General features: G+C 36.2%; 1 protein-coding gene across 2 annotated transcripts in view; it reads left to right on the top strand.

Moving 5' to 3' along the window:
- LOC134791637 (cell adhesion molecule Dscam2-like) overlaps positions 1 to 21737 on the top strand; it is an 89472-nt gene continuing 67735 nt past the window's right edge. Inside the window, exons 1-3 of one of the 2 annotated variants that reach the window (XM_063762691.1) lie at positions 1 to 209; positions 10782 to 10992; positions 20241 to 20383. In XM_063762691.1, the coding sequence (XP_063618761.1) occupies positions 203 to 209; positions 10782 to 10992; positions 20241 to 20383 (361 nt within the window). In that variant the 5' untranslated portion in view covers positions 1 to 202. The remainder of the gene's footprint in view (positions 210 to 10781; positions 10993 to 20240; positions 20384 to 21737) is intronic. The other variant, XM_063762690.1, reaches the window with a different exon arrangement.

Raw genomic sequence — 21737 nt, 5'->3', positions numbered from 1 at the left:
ATGGGCGGGAACAGCCGCCCGCCGCCAGTCCGCGACCGTCCGCCGCGCCAGCACCGCGCGTGCCTGCCCGCCGGTTGGAGGGAAAACTTTCGACACACATCGACTACGAGTATGTTTTCAAATTCGACATGGAACTGTGCAGTGACGGACTGATGGATTATGATAGAATGTCGTAAATTGTGACAGATTGTGTTGCGCAAGGATGAAAGGTTTGTTTTGAATTTTTACGTAAATAATAACCTTTTATAAGTACCTACTTTATATTAAGTTACTTGTTTAGTTAAAATGTTATTTAAGCTATTCACTGGTAAACATGAGTAACATGACATATTGTCTTTGTGCCGCGGTGAACCATTTCCGCTGCATACCGGAAAAACTATGCTATAAGCTACGACGTAGCGCTACGAGCGTAGCTTAATAATGTTCTTTTAGGTTTATTTAAATGTTAACGATTTATTATATTTGTATAGATACGCATAAAAAAAACTTTGTACATAATTATAAAATAATGATACTTACGTAACAAATCGCTTTTATGGTGTTCAAATAACGGTGTATTGTTTTTATATTTGGTATTATTAACGGAACTCTTATAACATTTTTACACACCTTAAAGCATCTAAATAAACACCAATAAAAATAAACACACTGGCACTGCACGAGCAAAATGCATTCAGTAGTTTCCCTGATTAAGATAAGAGTGAATGCATTTCAGTAGTTTTTCAGTTTAATTGGTTAAAAAAAATTTGCATACCAACATTTTCTGATGTTGATCATTTTAATTTACATGATAAATTGGCCCCAACAGACATTAAGCTTGTACCTTAACCCTCTACTAGCTAATCTACTTTAATAAAACTCATCCAGAATTGATTATAAATAAATAAAAATAGATAAATTTGGCCATGTGATCGTCTAGTGAAATTAATACGTTGTGAACCTTAGTACCCATCGTCTTTTATGTGCAGACTGATTAGATTTGGATTTAAAATATTACCCCTAAGATACCCTATGTAATTGTAAATATTGCTACTATATTTCCATATTATAACACTATCGTATGAAAAATAAATAATAAATTATATTTTATTTGAATTTATCTCCTACCGAGCCCTACCGTGACCAGTTACCGTGAACAGTAGTATAAGCCCTTGTTGTTTGTAATTTAAACATAATTTTCCTTTTATATCCCTTCACTAACCTAGCTAGCTAAAGGAAAATATTTATATGTAAATGATGCAAATATTAATACGTACAAACATACTTTATCTACTGTCACGCCTCGGATGAAGACGGGTCTCTAAACTAAATAATACCTATTTTATTTTGTTTTGTTTTTAATAGGTATTCCTAAGCACTATGTAATATTTACTTTTATCTGCGTTTCGGAATCTATTTTCAGACAAGAAGAAACGCCAAGAAACTCATCTGAATATTCTTACTATAAATGTATGGAATACTGAAGCAATCGTCTATTAAACATGATTTAATACCCTTAGTTACTCCGATATAGAAAAACTCAAATTGTCACTAGTGAACTGCTTCGCCTGTCACTAGCTCCCTATAACAAAATTATTTAGTATGTCCTCAAATAACTTTGTTCCCCTATCTCACCCAATATAAAAATGTATTACCTTTAAATCATACTTAATATTCGAGCCTTAGTAACCCATCCATATGCTACTGAAACTAGACTTTAATTTTATTCTGTATTTTAAAACAGTTAACACTCTAATGATTTTAACACTGTGTGTAACCAAAATATATGTGAGAGAATAAATAATAATAAAGAAATAAATAATAAATAACCCTAACACCCAAATAATGACTCTACCCTAACTCAACCCCTATGTCCCTATTCTAATGTGTAAATCTAGAGGCGAACCTCTATCTTTACAGGGAGGAGTGTGTGTGAGAGGGACCCTTATTTAAGCTGTAAACGTTCGGCCGACAAAACCGAGGTATTGCAAACCCTATATAGTGTCTGTGTGATTGCCTCCCTCCGCAGTGTAGGCCGTAGCCAAGGGTACTGACGAATAAGGCGCCCTATTCCAAATATAAAATGTGAATATATAAATATATATATAACAAGACCACGCTTCTTCAATTACCAACAGATTTCAGTGAGTAAAGATTACTCTTAATGATCCACACGTGAGATCCTCACATCCCTCTGTCAGACCTTGAAGAGAACGTAAGAGGTATAATCGTCACCTGTGTAGGTAAAAAGGTTGACGTCAGGCCCCTCTCGCGACCTGGACCTAACACTCTACTGGATTCCCGGAAAAGCCTGCTTATCACTGCTAGGTTAGGCGTTTCCGGTTGATTGACCGTGCAATCAGACACTAATCTGGCTCTAAAACACCAAAACACACGTAAGTATTTATACTGAACTAACAATTGAACAGTCTGACAAAAAGCAGCATAGTAGCTACGTAAAGTCAAACATCCAATCGTCAAAATAACACCTTTGTTTTAACGTCTACGGGCGAGCCAGAGATCGTGACAATCCGACGGACAAAAATAGAATAATCCGTTCCCAGCTTGGCGTGGGGGTATTTATAACCATAAAAGACATTAACGAAACGCGTTTGACGCATTTGACGCGTTAGACGCACTTCGATATAAGATCTTTGTTATTTATTTCCTTTAAACTCGAGTACCAATCTTGAGTAGTTTTAGAAAAGAGATGTGATTCCCATAAGACAAGCAAAGTCAAAAGGAACCCCGTGCCTCGGAAATCAAGACAAAGTTACTCTCTAATAGATGGCGCCACTCCCTTGATATTTAACAATTCTAACGCACATCAAATGTAAAAAAACACGGATCAAAGCACATGGTGATCCAAAACTAATAAAAATCATTTGTCTATATGTAAATATATATGTTTAATTGATATTTTTATACATTTTCATCTTTAGTTTCAATACTGCGTCAACAGATGGCAGCATAACCTTCGCGACTACAAAATTTACCGACAGTAATTCTCTATACGCATTCCATTCTCTTTGGTTTCAGCGAATCACTTTTTCTGATTAATGGCCCACTACGAAACTTGACTCTGTTAAGTTTTTTGTTTGTTGTTTCGGATTTCTCGTGAAAATGTTTTGTTTTTATTTAAAATTAATTTACTGAATGCATACATTATAGTTACTTACATGTATTTATTTTAATTAACATTTGTACATAATAATATTAATAATTGAGGTTTTAAAGTTTATGAAAATATTATAGATCGATCAGCTAGGTCAATCATTATTTATGTTAAGTAGATCAGCTAGTGCTTCTAGTTACAAGCTTGTATTGTTAAAATAACGTGCAGAAGAGAGGAAATTATGCAAATGCGCAATATCAATTTATTAATGTTACAAACATAATTCAACTGCAATGTACTGCAAGAGGTATGAGGGTCGTTTTGGTATGAAAACGGAAATTTATGTAATTTAAATTTACTCAATATCAAAGAAAGAGCTGAAGCTCTGCGGTGGCGTATAAGTTGACTATTTATAGACCCTGGCACGCCTTATGTGTATATAATGAGGCTAACGAAAACAGCAAAGTCTCAACCAACCACTCCAGCCAAAAGTGTTGTTTCAGGCATGTTTGCTCCGGTTTGTTATCTCTCAACTGTTCGTCGAAAGTACTCCAAGTGGCCGATTCTGATTGCCACTTTGTTGCGAGTTTGATCTTGTTTTGACATGACTTCGACCACAGTTCATGCTGATTGAGCGAGCGTAAAGCACTGGAAGTCGGATCATTAGACATCTTGCTCTCACTTGTTGGTAGGCGTGAGATGCACTGTGAGTCGAGTCAATGTCGTAACGTAATGTAATAATGATTCGGTCAAATTGTGTTTTCTGAAAAACAAATTATAGCCAGCATTCAATGAATGTAGTATGATACCTTTGGGTATGGTGCTTTACGCACACTAGTGTCCCATCCCCTCCCCCTGACGCAACCCCTCCTTTTAGCATGAAATATGTCCCTGTTGACAGTTTTTTTTATTTTTTGGGGAAAGTATACAATATAGGGAAAAACTGTCAATAAAAGAAATAATCCCTATTAAATTCTTAACAAAAAAGGTTATATTAATTTTTTTGATATGACGCACCATATTCATGTTATGGCTAGATGAACTTCGACAAAATTTAACCGCTGAAAAACTTGTTGAAGTTCAATATAACATAGTACGTGATAGTACTGAAAGAATAAGATTATACGGAGAATAAGCTTGCAAGGTTATTCTATATTCTATAGGTTAGGTTATTCGTGTAGTATGATACCTTTGGGTATGGTGCTTTACACACACTAGTGTCTCATCCCCTCCCCCTGACGCAATCCCCCCTTTTAGCATGAAATATCTCCCGGTGGATGGTTTTTTTTTTAATTTTTGAGAAACTCTAAAATTTTTCTCAAAAATTAAAAAAAAACCGTCAACCGGGAGATATTTCATGCTAAAAGGGGGGATTGCGTCAGGGGGAGGGGATGAGACACTAGTGTGCGTAAAGCACCATACCCAAAGGTATCATAACTACATTCATTGAATGCTGGCTATAATTTGTTTGTCTTACTCATATCATACATTAGAACACAACTTGACCGAATCATAAGTTCAAAACCATAGGAAATTGGTAAATCAGAATCAGCCTTCATTAGTCGGTATATGTACGAATATGAATATTTATGACTTCATATTCACTCATGTAAATGATATAGATATTGTAAGTATTAAATGTTCTTGGAACATAAAAAAGAATCGATTAAGTACTTTCGTCGGCATATTAAGACAGGAAAAAAGTTTATAGGTAACAAGTTTATGAGTTTTTTTTTATCTTACCTATTCTTTACAAGTTCCTATTATAGGTACTTAGGTACTTGCTATACCTATTTTCAAATAAAATACTTACATTTTATATTATTATGTTACTAAATATAATTTATACTAAATTAAATGGTGGTTAAATTAGTACCTACTGCATTACCAGTTTCTAATTAGCATATACAAAATTTTGTGGTGAGTTTCCTCTGTATTTTCAAATATTTTATATTGGATGATAGTGGTTTAATTACATTTTAAAGCATAATCGTGTAAGAAAACTAAGAAATATCAGAAGACAGATTACTATGACCATTAAGGTTCTTAAAAGGATAGAATGTCTACGAATTTCGATCCTAGTGATCGTTAGGACTTAAACTGTCGGCTCTATTTATTTAAAGGTCAGATGGGTGGACATAAGCTGTAATGGGACTGGGCTGGTCACGTCTGCCGAATGCCGAAAGAGTTGTGGGGCAAAATCACTACGGAGTGGGAGCCCGAAAACTCGAATTGGGGATCTGGCAGACCACGCCGGCGATGGCGGGATGAACTGGACTCCTTCTTGAAGGAGTGACCAGACACAACACGAGACTGGATAGAGATCAGTGGAGAAATTGGGGGAGGCCTTTGCCCAGCGTTGGGACATGACAGGCTCCGTCTAATAATAATAATGGGCGGCTAGCTCATGTATACCGACTGGATTAGACCTTGCTCATCATGACCACGTATTATGCGATGTGGTCGTGACTTTACTCTCCTGTCATTTTATGAAACATTGTGTAAAAGCAATATTAACCAACTAAATGAAATTGCAACTCATCATCTCATCAAGTAACACCCGTCGCTAATTAACTGACGTGGGCATTTCCGAACCTTGCCCTAATGTACTCATTAGTGCTACTCAAGAACTCATTTGTAGCGCGAGCGAGACGGATTTTCGGACGAACCAGTGTACGAACGAACATAATCTTAAGATACCTGATACCTACCTGCCAAAGGTTTTGATTAACCCGAACTAGGTGATAGTGATTGAAATGATATCATTTAGCCTAATTGCTTGCAGCGCAGGAGAGCGTTCGCCGCAAGCTAATAATGTAGGTACTTTTAAATACAATATGCAATACCCGGTAATATATAGGTAATATTTTATTCTAATATGTACTTACCAAAAACCGTATGTGCAATATTTATCGCCAGGTACGCTATCACTTATAGCCACATAGCCTATAAGTGTAGTTTCCGAGCACGTTATGTTGTATACCAAGAGCTAATATGTAGACCGGTTTGCTTAAAGGGCCCCACAGATTACCAGTTCACCGGACGATACGAGTATAAAGCCTGTCAGTTAAAAATAAAGGTACAGAAGACTCACTCTCTAACAAAACGCGTCTGTTACGATCAGGACAGATATGGCCGCTAGGTGGCGACATGCGACGGCTTATGGCTAGCCACCAAAATTGGTGTGGAACGGATGTACTTGTAGCTACCTGTTGTGCAAAGCGACGAAATCGCGGAGTTAGCCACGCCTGGTTAAACGCAAAAGGTGACAGTTCTGAACAACTGACAGGCTGATATCGTCCGGCGAACTGGTAATCTGTGGGCCCCTTTAGGCAAACGTTTGGTAAGCGATCGGAATAACAACCCTAATAAACTCTGACTCAGGCAAAATCAAAAAAGTTTGAGTTAATCATTGCCATAATTAAAGAAGTAGCATACCATCCACCTTTTAAAACAATATAAATTGTTTTATCTCTATTTAAACTTATAACACGTTCGGCTCACCATCGCTATGATCAGTTAAGTACCTACTTACTACGACACAATATTTTTCAAGATTAATTCCAAGAGTATCCTAAAATGTGGCGTTAAAACGCTGAATAGAAAATTTTATTTCAGTGTCTTGGTCTGGTCAGGAACAATTGCAATGACGCTTGAAATCATTTTAATCACAAAACGAACCCAGATTGTAGTACGTGCATAGTTAAGAACGAACGAACGAACAGCGACGTTCTGCGAGAAAACTTACTCTTTATGTACCTTTAACTTTGTTTTTACATTATTACAGTGTTTCGTTGAGAAATGATTAATTATCCAATGGCGTGACCACCCCTCGTTGGTTTACTTTCTTAATCGAGAAGAAATATTATAAGTTGGGGGATAATGAAACAACAAGGAATTCGATTGGATAAATATAAGTGGATGTGTTTACATGAGGCAGCTTTTAAAGTATTGTGTTTAATATGGATAATAATAAGATTATTGTGTTATTATTTCCATTATAAACATACTTTTTCACAGGACTATGGATTAACAATGTGTTACGCAAAAGTCATTTAGCTATTAATAGTTGACATGTGAGATACTTCGACATATAGCGTTAATGTCACAAGTTGTAAAAAAACATTGTGGAATTGTGCCCCAGACATTAAAGTCCACAAGTAACAAGAAAAATAAATTAAGTATGCGTGTTATAGGTGCTTTATAATATCCTCCAAGTCCTTGGCTTTAGGCTAATAGTTAGAGCATTAAACTAACCTTAACCATACAATAATGCTATCGCAATATAACTGGGAGAACATAATAATATACTCAAAGGAACAGTCTAAATTGACTGTTCCTATATTAGTAGTAGTTAGTAAGTAGTTGTTAATTAAAAATAACTGCAAAAAGCACTCACATTTAAAAAAGTTGATGAAAATGAATGTAATCTGGTACATTTTCAACGCCTCTTGTACTAAAAATTGTAGGTATACGAAAAACCAGCGGCTTTTATGTACGTACATATGTACTTTTACAGTGCAACTTTTTGCAACTTTTATGCGCAGGAATTTAAAATTTCTGTTCGCAGTTTCGTTTATTTCTACAGGCCTTCGGCGTTACGAATTAAAGTCGTTGATTTATTACTTTAAATTCGCTGTATTGAATGGAAATGTCCGTGAGGCCGATTTTGTTTAAGAGTCCGTTATGGTTTTTATACGACCTTTTGTCGTTAAGGTCTTATCAAATTACTTACTGCTGTGGCGCTACGAGCCGAAGTGGCCTTGGCCTCCGACTCCAAAGACCGCTATGCTTGTCTGTCCAAAGCCGTTTCTGTCTAGCCAAATTCACTAAGGTCTTTTAGCACTTCGTCTTTCCAGTGCTACCTACCTGGAAAACGTCCAGACGGTCTTCAAAATTCAAAATCATAAGTAATAATTAATAATTTGTTAAATTGTAACAGGCAGTGTAACACTCGAACTTCCATCTCGAGGTCCCATTTTCGACCGTTTCGTCTTTATAATCTTCGGAACAACACGTTTGAAAACTTTAACCCGACTACGATTAAGTATTACATGTCATAAGAACGAATCGATTACCTAACTAGCACTTCATTCCCTAAAATTTACAAGAATCGGTTTGAAGCTTCACTGACCACATTACATACACAGATACATACCCACATATTACATACACAGCCCGATAAAATAATACAATTTGAAAATAATAACGTTAATAATAATAACGGCATATTAACTTGAGCTCTTACGTGAACTACATATAATAAAACCCGTTCAATAACGGACTAGAACGGCCAGCTTTAAAATTTGCTTCAAAATCGGCATTTTAAAGATATAGTGTTATGGCAGTCCATAACATAAATCAGAATCGCCGGCGTATGTCGCGTGGACTCATTATTTACTACCCTTAGAGCCTGACGGCCGGTTAGTGAGCGATATTGCAGCGATACGGCAATTCACTTGAGTTTTATTATTACATTTTAAATTCCAGAAAACATTATAATATTTAAATAATAAAAAACCGGACAAGTGCGAATCGGACTCGCCCACCGAGGGTACCGTACTTTTTAGTATTTGTTGTTATAGCGGCAAGGAAAATACATCATCTGTGAAAGTTTCAACTGCCTAGCTATCACGGTTCATGAGATACAGCCCGGTGACAGACAGACGGACAGACGGACAGTGGAGTCTTAGTAATTTCTTATATTATTACAGCTTTATTTATTTCAGCGAAATTTTGTACAATTTACAATGTAGTCTTTTTTGGTAGAATATAATTTTAGTTTCTTTTATGTGTTGTTTTATTATTTATTAATTAATTTCACTGATCCCTATTGGGTAAAAGCCTCCTCGAGTCCCTTCCATTGTTCTCTATGTGTAAACTAGCTACAGGAGTCTTAGTAATAGGGTCCCGTTTTTACCCTTTGGGTACGGAACCCTAATAACGAAGTTATACAATTAACGACCTAGTATTTGAGAGTATAATATTTGGTGGCCAGCATTAAGGATACGACATATAGTCCTACTAAGGGCAGTCATTTGGCCAGCATTAAGGATACGACATATAATACTACTAGGTCAGTCATTTGGCCAGCATTAAGGATACGACATATAGTCCTACTAGGCCAGTCATTTGAGCTTTAATAATCTTATCTTTTTTATTAATTTGATATTATCATTATCATATTACCAGGGGGGTGTCACTACGCAGTTTAGGTACATTTGGCCGGCGCACCTCCCGGGCAGGGCAGGCGTATGGCAGTGCAGGCCGCTCGGCTCGCACGATAGTCGTGTCACGTGGCGCTCGCGCAAAGAATATTCGCCGTTCGTGCGCGGTTATAAGTTTCAATTTTGTTGCAGGCGGCGAGTATAGGTATAATTTTATACCTAGATCTGACTTTTGTGAAGGAGTGAATTTTCTGTACGGTAGTACTATTAGTTATTCTGTGATATTACTCTCAGTGTATCGTGTCCGTATTTCCAAGTAATACACTCCAAGTCATATCAAATCAAAATCAAATCAAGGAAATAAAAATTGAAGTTTTAATATCACTCTGGGACATTTACGTGAGGCGTCTAAATAAAATCTGGGTATTAAAAACACATTTTTGATGGTAGGATCGTTGCTATAAAACACAATTTAAATCGCTTATAAGCAGGCGGAGTCAGACGTCTCGGCAGCTACCTAACTGTATCTATAAATAAATATTTGTAGCAAATATCTAAAAATATCCTTTGATATAACAAGAGTCCATAAATAGCTACCGTTAACAAATGGTTATGATAAATAGGTACCATCCATGGCTAGTGCCATACACTTCTACACTATTGTGTTGATACATTCAGTGCTTCTACATTTTATAAGCCCATGTGAGCTATCTTTAAAGTAATGGTTGGTTTGGCGGAAGCTTGGCCTGCAATTCCACAACGTTACAGCATAAACAAGACACTATCCATCTCTTAGTTCCGTGGCAAGCAGCTATTTTACAGGAGTAGCGAGTGTAATGTTCAAAGAAATAAAGATGTATTAACACATGTAGCCTACACTCTTGCTACATTTTAGTCCTAAATGATAGTGCGCTGTAGCTTGGTTAATAAATCAAGAAGGTAGTCTTGTTTTTCGAATCGGTCGTGAAGCTTTGTTTTATGTGAAAAGTTTTAAAAACTTCCCGAACATCAATAATAGTGTAAGATTTTTATGTAGATTGTCGCCTTCCCTAGGACCAATAAAACATCCAATACCTATATTGGGGTGAAAATCTTTGTTTAACCAACACATTTTAAATGAAAATAAATTAGATTTTGGAAGAATGTTTCATCATTTACCAGAAAATATAACGAACCTACCTGGTACGCTTTCTGAATTTAATAACGAGGCTTAGTTATATACCTACCTAAATAAATTTCCATTCATGTCACCTGTACATTTTCAAACAGAAATAAAGTAATTGTGGAAAATGTGGGATAGAATTACCTACTCGTGCAGATATCTAATAAAAAAATCTTTCACAACTTTTTAGACATTCTTGTAAATCTGGCGAACCGTTTCAGATATTACTTATAATTAGATACAACCTACTTAGTAGTGCATTTAGCAACTATCAGTTTTTTTTTCTTGTTTTGTTCATTAGGTACACCTATAATTTGTTAATAAAGTAATAAATACAGCCATAAAATTATGTCTTTAGGATTCGCAATTCCATGGATTCTGGTGACTCTGGCAACGGTTCAAGCGACGAGCGACAAGCGTCCACATTTCGTGGTCGAGCCGCCGTCGCGCATCCTATGGCCGGCCACTCGTGGCGCGCACGCCGCTTGCCGCGCCGCCGGACACCCTACGCCGGACGTCCATTGGGTCACCGCTGAGGGACAACTGTTGACCACGTTACCGGGATTAAGGTAACAAATGATTTCTTCAGATATCACAATAAGTATAGTTACTAGCAGAGAAACAAATCATAATAAAGCTGCTGTCATTTTTATACAAATTAAGTGCTTCATCCATCCATCATAGGGCTGAGATGTGACCCTGTGATGGCAGTGGGTTGCAATCGTGTACGGTCTTATTATGTGGTCCTACAAAATTATATTATTTTTAATAGTGTAACTGTATAGGTAAGTATTATAACTTAAAACCGTAACCGCTTACCATCAGGCATTAGAAGTACGCCTTTTTGCCTCGGACATGTTATATAAAATCCTTTTACTTCCACTTTACTCCGCCAGCGCGCTTTTAAATAAAAATGTCACTTTAATTAATTATGTACTTTACGAGTAGGTAGTATCAAATTTGAGGAACATTTTAAGTTTTCCAAATTTAACTTTACCTACGATTCAGTCATCTTAAAAATTTTAATTGTAACTGTCATTGGTTCCCCATTATTCGTTGGATTTTTGAGTAGGTACACAGCAAGCCACGACAATGAATCATGATACTAAAGAGGATTGTCTTAAAATGAATATTAGACATGTGCCTTGTACGTAATCTAAATAAGTTTTTGGTAAAAAAATCATTTTTGGTACAAGCTTTTATAGCGATAAAAGCATAGCGTACAGTCAGCGGACTGTACTTTTCTTACGACAAACAACTAATACTCATCGAGACAATTCTAAAAACCCCTAACACAATTAGGTTGCGTTGTTTCATAACAGAGTTCCTATGGCCACCTCCTGTCTCCATCATCAGATCAGCTCGATGGTACCATAATATTGCATTGTCATCCGATTTATACATGCATGCAAAATTTCAGCTCTATCGGAAACCGGGAAGTGAATCAAATTTAACTTGCAAGATTTGATTACAGACAGACAGACAACGGTCAAGTGAAACTAAATAAAAGCTTGTAATAGAAGAAACATATTTCTATGAGTATTGTATGAAGACACTAAGATATACGATTTACGTGAGCGCAAAGATTTTTATACAATTTTACTAAGTGAATAAAAACACCCCAAATGACTCTGAACAAGATGAACCCTTTAAAAGTACCTAATCACAAGGAAAATCTCCCTGAAACTTGCTAGATAATTATGAACCGTCGGGGACTTAAAATATCAACTTGTTCCTAGTTTACCAACAAGTTTTCCTTGTATACAACTTAGGAACTGTGGTCTCATCTCTCGATCGATCTTTAAGATAATTTCAGTAGGTAACTAGTGAGGGAGTTTACCGACGACGTATCGACATATCATTAAGTGTGCGTCTTCGAACTTTACCAATATTTTATGGGAAACGCGATACGGAAGTTGAATATACTTAGGTAAAAGTTCAAAATTGCGTCGTGGATATGTTAGACAGGAAGGGAAAGACGATGTTAATAATTGATGAATAACTACCGAACTGTATTTTGAATATCTTATACTGGCACAGAAATAAACATAATAACAAAGCGCCTTTCTTGTTGTTACGTAATTTACGTAAAAATAAATCAACAGTGATTCACTCTTTCACTTCGCATATATATGTATTTGTGTTATGTTGCATACGGTATTATTGTAGGTAACCGTGCCGGGTCGATTTCCTTTTTATTTAGAGAAACATCGGTTGGTCCTTATTACCTATAGGTACCTACAATACTTATGTACATAATATACATCAACATCAGCATCAAATATCTTAATATTTTTTCCTTTTCCCTGATTTACTCGATAAGGGTACGCATCGCCGGCTGTCGTTGAATTATATGACATGAGAAAGGTCTAAATTTTATTTGGGATGAAAGCAATGTCTGTTGTTGGGACTAGTTTTGCCTCCGGGGCTGACAGCAAAGACGAGTTTGACTGGTAGTTAGACTACCTACTAGCTACTTCTAATTCAAAGGATATTTTGTCTCAACTTTATAGTTGTGTCCCATTGTTTAGGATTTCACGGTCTGCCCTTGCCAATTTTTTTTTTTTAATTGCAGGTTAAAAACATGTAGTATCATATGTAGGTGCCATTGAAGCAGGTCCTATTATTATTATTATATTACGTACACTTTTAACATATCAGTTCACTGGCACACACAATTTGCAAAGGTTTTATGTGCGTCTGCGTTTTATATAGGTAAGTAACTGTGTCTTATATAGGAACACGAAGATAAAAATACACCATAACAGACTGCGATCAAAGTTGTTCCTCTCAAAGTTATGTTGTGTCGTCGGCTCACTGTAATACCAGGCCTTATTAAAAATTACAAAACTTGTCGGGAAGCCACTCCAGGCTTGGTCGTTAGACTTGGAAAAGTTCGCGGCAGCTGTTTCGGTTACAATATTCTGTCTTGTGACAAAATGTCTTAACTCGTGGCTTTTCACTTTTTTCCTTTAACGTGAACAGAGTATATAATATAACGGGTACCAACTAAAGTGCAAACTTTTTGTCTAACTCTAGGATAACTCACGCTAGACCGGGCCGTGCCCGGGCCGGGCTTCCGACATGTCATTTTCTATGACGGCTGATCTGTGATCACGTGGTGCTTTTCATAGAAAACGAAGCTCCGGAAGCTCCGGCCCGGCCACGGCCCGGTCTAACGTGAGTCATCGACCATCATCGTTCATGCTTCACACTGATAGCCGTTGGACACCCGCCTTACTTATAATGGGTAATTTTATAGGAGCGTTAGTAATGGGATTACGATACATGGTATTAAGGCATACCTTAGTAATATATACATAAGATAATATTTAAATTAAAATGTTTTTTTTTGCGACCTGGTTACTTTGGTATTTAAAGATGTGTTCCAAAAGCATCAAAGCCATTTTATGTAATTATTGAATTAATAGCGCTACTAAACTTGTTCGTACCTAATATATACATATATAACTCGGAATGATGTAGTCCTGATCATTTTATGGGCTAATTTCGTAGTCAGAGCCATAAATTGGTGAAGTTAGGGAATAGAGTTCCCAAGTTAGGCGCCGACGCGTTTCAACTATATCGTTTAACTTTGATGGGGACTTATTATTACTGGGTTGGTGATACCTATTACGGTTTAATGGCTACGTGGAAATTACATGCGTATTTTAATACTAAGCTACGAACTAGATCTGGATCATGGATCTGATCCAGATCTAATTCGTGGCTTGTTATTAAAATTAGAATACGCCTGTTATTTAGTGAGGAAATTAAAAGCGACGATAGCATGGAAAATATGTTTACTTCGGTGCGTCCATATTTTTATATGTAGGTAGGTACTTACTACATACATATTAACTAATCAGTCAAATAACTTTTGCTCACATGGGCAATAATGCTAGACCGTAGTAAGGTCCATATATAAGTAAAAGGTTTTAAATTATTATTATTTACAAATGTAGGTACCTACTTATATTGTGCTTATGTATTGCCAAATGAAAATACATAATTTAAGTAGTAGGTGAGCGTTTTCCAAAAAAAATGTACAATTCATTCATGTCTTCAAAATATTGACTTCTTGAGCTTATTTTACTCAGAATCATTTGTACATTCATGCGTCGTACATGAAAAAATGTGTCCAAAGATTTCCTTTCCAGATCGTCACATTCTTGTATGAAATTTTTTTTTATTTGTATGAACGTGACGCACTGGAAAAAAAATTTATTCTTACAAAATTTTGGGACACATTTTTTCATGTATGAGGCGTGAATGTACAAATGATTCTGAGTAAAATTAGCCCAAGAGGTCAATATTTTGAAGACATGAATGAAATGTACACTTTTTTTGGAAAACGCTCAGGTAGGTAAGTAAAAAACGTATGACAAGCTTTTTACTTTTCGTTTGAATTGAGTGTTATTGGATAGTGATAGGTAGCTTAGTTGATGTCATAGGTTAAAACAGGTAACACATGTTTTTAGGTTTCCGTACTCAAAGGATAAAAACGGGACCCTATTATTAAGACTCCGTCTATCCGTCTGTCCGTCCGTCCGTTTGTCTGTCGCCAGGCTGTATCTCATGAACCGTGATAGCTAGGCAGTTGTAATTTTCACAGATGATGTATTTCTGTTGCCGCTATAACAACAAGTACTAAAAACAGAATATAAGAAATATTTCAGTGGGGCTCCCGTACAACAAACGTGATTTTATTGCCGTTTTTTGCGTAACGGTACGTAACCCTTTGTGCGCGAGTCCGGCTCGCACTTGGCCCTTTTTTTCGGCGGCATCAAGCTAGCACTCTGTATTTTCGTTTTTTTGGTAATTGAGTCGATTTAAAAACGAATTTTCAAACGTAATCACGTCCTACAAAAATCGTAGTTCGTAAACTGCGTATTGAAATCGTAAAAACGAACGAGCCCTAAACTATTTTCGTTAAACTACGTTGTAATTCAATCAAACTTTCGACCTCGGGTCTACTCATACGGCCAATAGAAGGTTAATGAAAAAGGATCTAATAAATTAGTCCCTGTCGGAGTTACTAATAGATAGAACTACGAAACTTTGCCTTCGAGTTCTTACGGTTGGTGCCGAGAAGAAACTTTCGCCATTTCGCCGTTCGCAGCAAAAGTAACAATGGCGTATTGAATTGAATGGCAGAATTCGTGCTTTAATGTCCTTTTCCCCCTTAGAACGTGTTGCGCGTTCTCAAGTTATGCTTTATTGTCAGTAGTTTGGGTTGAACGCTTTTTATAAATGTGGTTATAATGATACTTAGAAGTATCATATTTTTTGTATACGTTGTATCGTATTATATTTTCAGTCAAATTATTCTTATTTTAATTTGTTATATTTTATTTATTTAAAAATACGTTTTAAACCAATTTTTATCAAGCAGAGAACAAGGGTATTTTGCTTCTTAAAAACAGTGAGCAAAATACAACTTTGCTCACTGAGTGAGACAAAATGACATTCAAGTCACCTTTATAGTCAAATGTCATTTCAACATGCGGGGTCTAATACAAGTTCGAAATACTTGGGTTCTATTATCTCTGTCCCTTTCACACTGTTAGCAAAAACAAATAGACAAAAAAAAGTTCAAACGACATTCAACGGTATATTGATGGTTTATAATAGACCCCCGAAAAACGTCAGATCGCATCGTTCCAAACCACGTACGAGTATGAATTCTTAATAATTAATTAATAAATAAAAAGTTTCAGATTTGATAAAAACTGATAAAAACACAATATTTTATGTATTTTATTGTACAATTAAAATAATGAACCCAAAAAATACACAGATTATCAAGCAAAATTAATTATTCTACTTTTAAGACTTTCTACTATAGTTGACAAATGTGTCGCATAACTTCAAACTCGGGTAAATCCATTCGACCCTCTCAGCAAATATCTACCCTATTACCTTTTCCTAATACCAAAATCGCATAATCTGACAGATGGATTTACCGGAGTTTGAAGTTAAGCGACTCAAATAGCGTCTATTTGTTTTTCGGGGGTCTATTATAAACCATAAAAAGGTTCGTAAGATACGGTCCGAATTACGGATACGTAATCCGCAATTCGGACCGTATCTTACGAAGCTTATTTTACAAAAAAAAAGTTGCCAATTGAAATGTCAGTTGATGTTCGTTGTTTCCATATTATTTTACTGAAATGTATTCTTACGTTTTGTTTTTGTGTTCGATTGCGGTAATTAAACTTAATTGTTAGTATATCTTAAGAAAACATGAGTGCATAGGTATTAAGTGACGAAGAAGGATTACAGTTTTCAAGTTGTCTAATAGGTATGTTCTCACTGCTCAGGTGAAAAATTGTGTGTACTACACGAGATCAAAGTTATTTAGTCCCTTATATATATATTCCCTTATATATTATTTGAGTCCCTTTACTACGCTCAAGATCAAGAAATATCAAACTTTGATCTCTTGTTATACAAATAACTATTTTCCCCTTTAAAATAAAATTTGTAATACGTTTATAATAAGTATTTAGGTTGTGAGTATGAGGTAATATTAAGTTTTTTTATAAGAAAATTTATTATTTTAATAATAATATTAAGTGCTTACTACAAGTTCCAATATGAGTTAAAAGTCTCGCTCCCTCAATCGCGAATAATAAGGTGATACTAAAAGGAATATGCCACAACCTTCACCATCAACACCCATCATTAAAAAAAAAACTATGTGCTATTTCCATGTACATTGGCCACTGGGCCACAAAACACTCACGCAGTTAAATTAAATTTACGAATTGATAAAAACAAATGAAAAATCACTTACTAAAACCAAAACGGCCGTAAAATGCGGCGCCGAGTATGAATATTGATTTCAGATTATGCGTAGCCATTATTTATAGCAGGAACATGTCGACAAGAACACGTAATAGGTAGTTAGAAATACGAAAACCGACGTTGACGTCTCTTTCGCACGGATTTTTCGCTTCTGATGTGTGAAAGGGACTAAATATACGAGGTTTAAAATTTCGGCTCCCGAAATGATCCCCTGCGGACGAAATTGCTCGTTAAAATGAAATTAAAACCCCGCACTGGATACGATGTTTACAAACTGCAAGCTGCTAAACCGAACCCTAAATGAATTGGCAATGTTTGTATACATTTTGTCCTTTGTATGTAAACATTTAAATGATATTTTTTTAGCAAACAGCTTCTCCTTAACTGTGTATGGTAAACAGGGAAAGTAGGCCTTGCGAAACCTTCCCTTGGCGAACCCGAAGGCGTAGTAAATTCAAACAATGGTTGTCCCTAAAGAGATTTTGCTCTCATTGTATAATCATGAGAGGTTCACGGTTTCGCACGTATAGATTATACAACGTTAGAGAGATTGATTGCTAAACTACTAAATTTAAAATTATAAAACCAACTTCTAGACAACTTAAGTACATGAATCGGATGTAATTCTGCACGTAACAATAATCAACCCACCCGAAATCTACTTTTTTTTACTTTGTGGACCTTATATGTCACAAAGTAATAGGATTTTGATGAGATTACTTAAAAAACAAGTGAAAGTTGACTTTATAAACAGATGAAAGGAGCAATTTAGCTAATGGAGTAAGGTTAGTCGACAAGTCTTTAAATGATTACAAAAATAAAATATGCCTATACTCTGCTTCTATATATGGCGCCCTGTCGTTCCGCCAAGTTTCTGCATACAAAATAGCAAGGACCAACTTAACTTCCCAATACCACGCGATATTTGCAGTCTGCATAAACTCTAACAGAAGCTAATAAAGGTCACATCCTTATACAATAGCGAAAAACTTTGCCACATATCCCATTCAACTATCCCCACCGACGTTGGCATTCCTAAGAGACTTTAAGCCATTTGAATACAGGTCGTTTTCCTTCGTATTTACCATAAAGTTAGTCACATAATATACCGTTCAAGCGTTGTCACTCGGCATTCGTAACATAGCCGTGTTGACTGGAGATCGAGTTAAGGGTAACTTTTGACACCTTCGCGGGAAGTTAGCTAGGATTTATTTACCTAGAACACGTAAAGACAACAAACTAAGTTAGGCCGGTCACGTGATGTCTAAACTTCTGATTAAGATGTCGGTGATGGCGGGTCGAATTAATACTTGAGAAAATATTACCTGCTCTCGATGTAGTGTTAGTTAGAAAGTTTATCTTGTGTTATATATGGTTAACGTTCGCGGGCAGTGTGTTACACTTGTTGGACATTAATATTTTGTTTTTTTTTGTGCCATTTTGAATCACTACGTAATTAGTTTGTTCATATTGTATATTCAGATTATTTATGTGTATATAGGTGTAGATGCCTATACTATATCAACACATTATCTGGCAATTACAATGCTATTATTACTATATATTAAATGTGGCATTATAAAAATCACAAGAAAACGGAAAATATAGGCTTAGATATTTCTACGTCTTATATCATCCATTAGAAATGTAATTTTCGTTGCTCAAATCGCTTACGCTGTCAAACACCGACATATCGAAATGTAATACAAGTTACATTTAGGGACATTCGCGACGTTTCGCTATCACGCGTTGTCAAATTGCAAAACATTGGAGCAGAAAATTAGGTTTCTATGTAAATATGTACATAAGCTTGAATGTAATGCGAATGTCGCCGGAAAATTGGCAATGATTGAGTATCGCGAATGTGTAGATAACCTGTCACGCCGCGCCATGAGAAAAAATTGAATAATCACACGTGTGACGGAATGTAGCTATACCCTTTATATGTAGACGACTGACGCCGAAGTGTTGCTAGCCGGATACGGTGTAAGAGCACGTTCAAATTGAGCTTTAAGTTAGCAGTTTGACTGCCATAATATAAACGATTTAATGTATGTTTGCTCTTAGACTGATTTCTGATCGATGTTTCGTGACAACAACACAAAAGACGTCCTCATTCTAATACAGTATATTATATGTATATACTTACATATATGTAAGTGCCTAATATACGTGGGCGATGAAAGCCTCCAAATGGAACAGAACGGTGAATTTCAAATACGGTTTATATCCTGCCTCTGAATAAGCGCTATCAGGGTATAGATATTATAATCCTTAGAGAAAGGGTTGTTAAATAATATACCTATGTACAAATTTTGATTATGTTTTATTTTAGTTCTTTATTTAGACACAAACAGTCACTTATAATTAGTAATAAATTATTACAATGAAGGGTAATCAGACTTATAGACCTACAGTTTCCTTAATTAGAATATATAAACCATATAACTTATATAAGTAGTACTAAACTAAATGGAATTACTTCTTCGGGTGACATATATAAAATAAAATAAAATAAAAATAAAAAGCCTTTTATTTCGTTGCAGATTACAAAAATTTAAAAACAAAAAAAGTTAAATCTAATAAGTTAGTAATTCATTTTGTTAGTAATAGAGTTATTAGTGATTTAAAATTTATTTTTTATTTAAATGTTGGTATTATTTGATACAATTTTAATACAATTTTAATCTGCAAGAGCCCCTCTGCAGGTGAAGGCCTCCTCCAAAGATAGCCAGTCCTCTCTAGATATCTAGATCTCTCGGGTGACATATCTTTGAGCTATCTGAGGGATAATTTTTAAACAATTCATAATTTACACTTTCTTTGAAATAATCAACCACTAGCCAGCCGCGAGCTACTGGGGTTAAAGAATCAACATTTTATCAGTATAATCAATATAAACAGTATAATTATCAGTATAATTTGTGTTCTTTCATGTTTTATGTTTCTTTTTGTACAATAAAGTATTTTACTACTACTACTACTACTACTAAACATTTGTCTCCAGACACGTGCTGAGCGACGGTCGTTTGGTGCTCGGTGCACGGCGGTCGCTTGACGCCGGCAGCGGCGGCGCCAGCGCCATGCTGCGGTGTCGAGCCGCTAACCGCGCCGGCGCGACGCTGTCCCGCACCGTGCTACTGCAACCAGGTGACATTTTAACAATCATAGTGCGCTAAATAACCTGTTCAGCGTTCAACGGTCAATAGACGAGGACAGCGGCAGCGCCGGCGCCATACTGCTTGCCGCGCCGCCAGCCACGCCGACGCGACGCTGTCTCGCACCGTGCTGCTGCAATCAGGTGACACTTTACAATCATGCTTTTAAACCTGTTCAGCGTGCAACGGTCAGTAAAGAGGACAGCGGCAGCGCCGACCCATACTGCGTGCCGCCATCAACCGCGCCGGCCAGACGCTGTCCCGCCCCGTGCTGTTACAGCGGTGACACTTTACAATCATGCTAGTAAACTTGTTCATCGCGCAACGGACGAGGGCAGCGGAAGCACCGTATAGTATGAATTTTCTCAAATGATTTTTACGACGAAGATCACTAATAACACTTTCCAGCCCCGTACCAGACAGACTTCGTTTTGGGACTAGATATAAATACTTCGTATTTGAAATTAAGTATTTTAATATAACGACGCTACCCTGTTTTTTCTTGATTTTACTTGATTTTAACGGGTACTGACTTATTTTTAATTACTTTGAAGCGTGAGTCAATTAATATAAGTACCTAGGTAGAGTAGGTAGCAACGTAACCCTCTAGTGTCAAAGTAGCACTTCGATTTTCTTTTAATAAATATAAAATTTACAAAAAAAACTCAAAAATTAAAAAATCTTTAAAACAAATAAATGGAAACGTTCAAACGGCTTAGTTTAAATAAAAATAAATAAAAAATAAAAATAGCCTTTATTTCTACTATGTATTACCTTACAATAACTTGACTTACAATCTAGTATTTAGTTACTTTATCCTTACAGTTTTAATTACTTATACATATTATTCAATTAAACTAAACTTAAGCTAAACTTTAACAATTATTTATAATAGTAGTCGCCTCTGTGGCGTAGGCCTCCCCCATGCATCTCCACATATATCTATCACGGGCCTTTTGCATCCAGTTGTCGCCAACTGTTTCGTTAAATATATCCCTCCACCTTTTTCTTGGATGTCCTTTATTTCTACTGCCATCATACGGAAACCATTCTGTCAGCCGTTTGGTCCACCTATTATCCTCCATTCTACATATGTGGCCTGCCCATTGCCACTTAAGCCGCCGAGCTTTTTTCTTCGCATCCTCTACTTTGGTAACTCTCCTTATTTTTTCATTTCTTACTCTGTCTGATAGTTTTAGTCCGAGCATGCTCCTTTCCATTTTTCGTTGGCAAACATCAATCTTTTCTTCGTCTATCTTTTTCAAAGACCATGTTTGACAACCGTATGTTAAGCACGGTAGTATTGCCATATTGAGTACCTTTTTCTTTATACCAATATTAATAGA

The sequence above is a fragment of the Cydia splendana genome, chromosome 6 (assembly GCF_910591565.1).
Source record: "Cydia splendana chromosome 6, ilCydSple1.2, whole genome shotgun sequence".
NCBI classification, from domain to species: domain Eukaryota; kingdom Metazoa; phylum Arthropoda; class Insecta; order Lepidoptera; family Tortricidae; genus Cydia; species Cydia splendana.
Note: the sequence above shows the minus strand (reverse complement) of the source record. Positions and strands in the feature narration are given on the sequence as shown.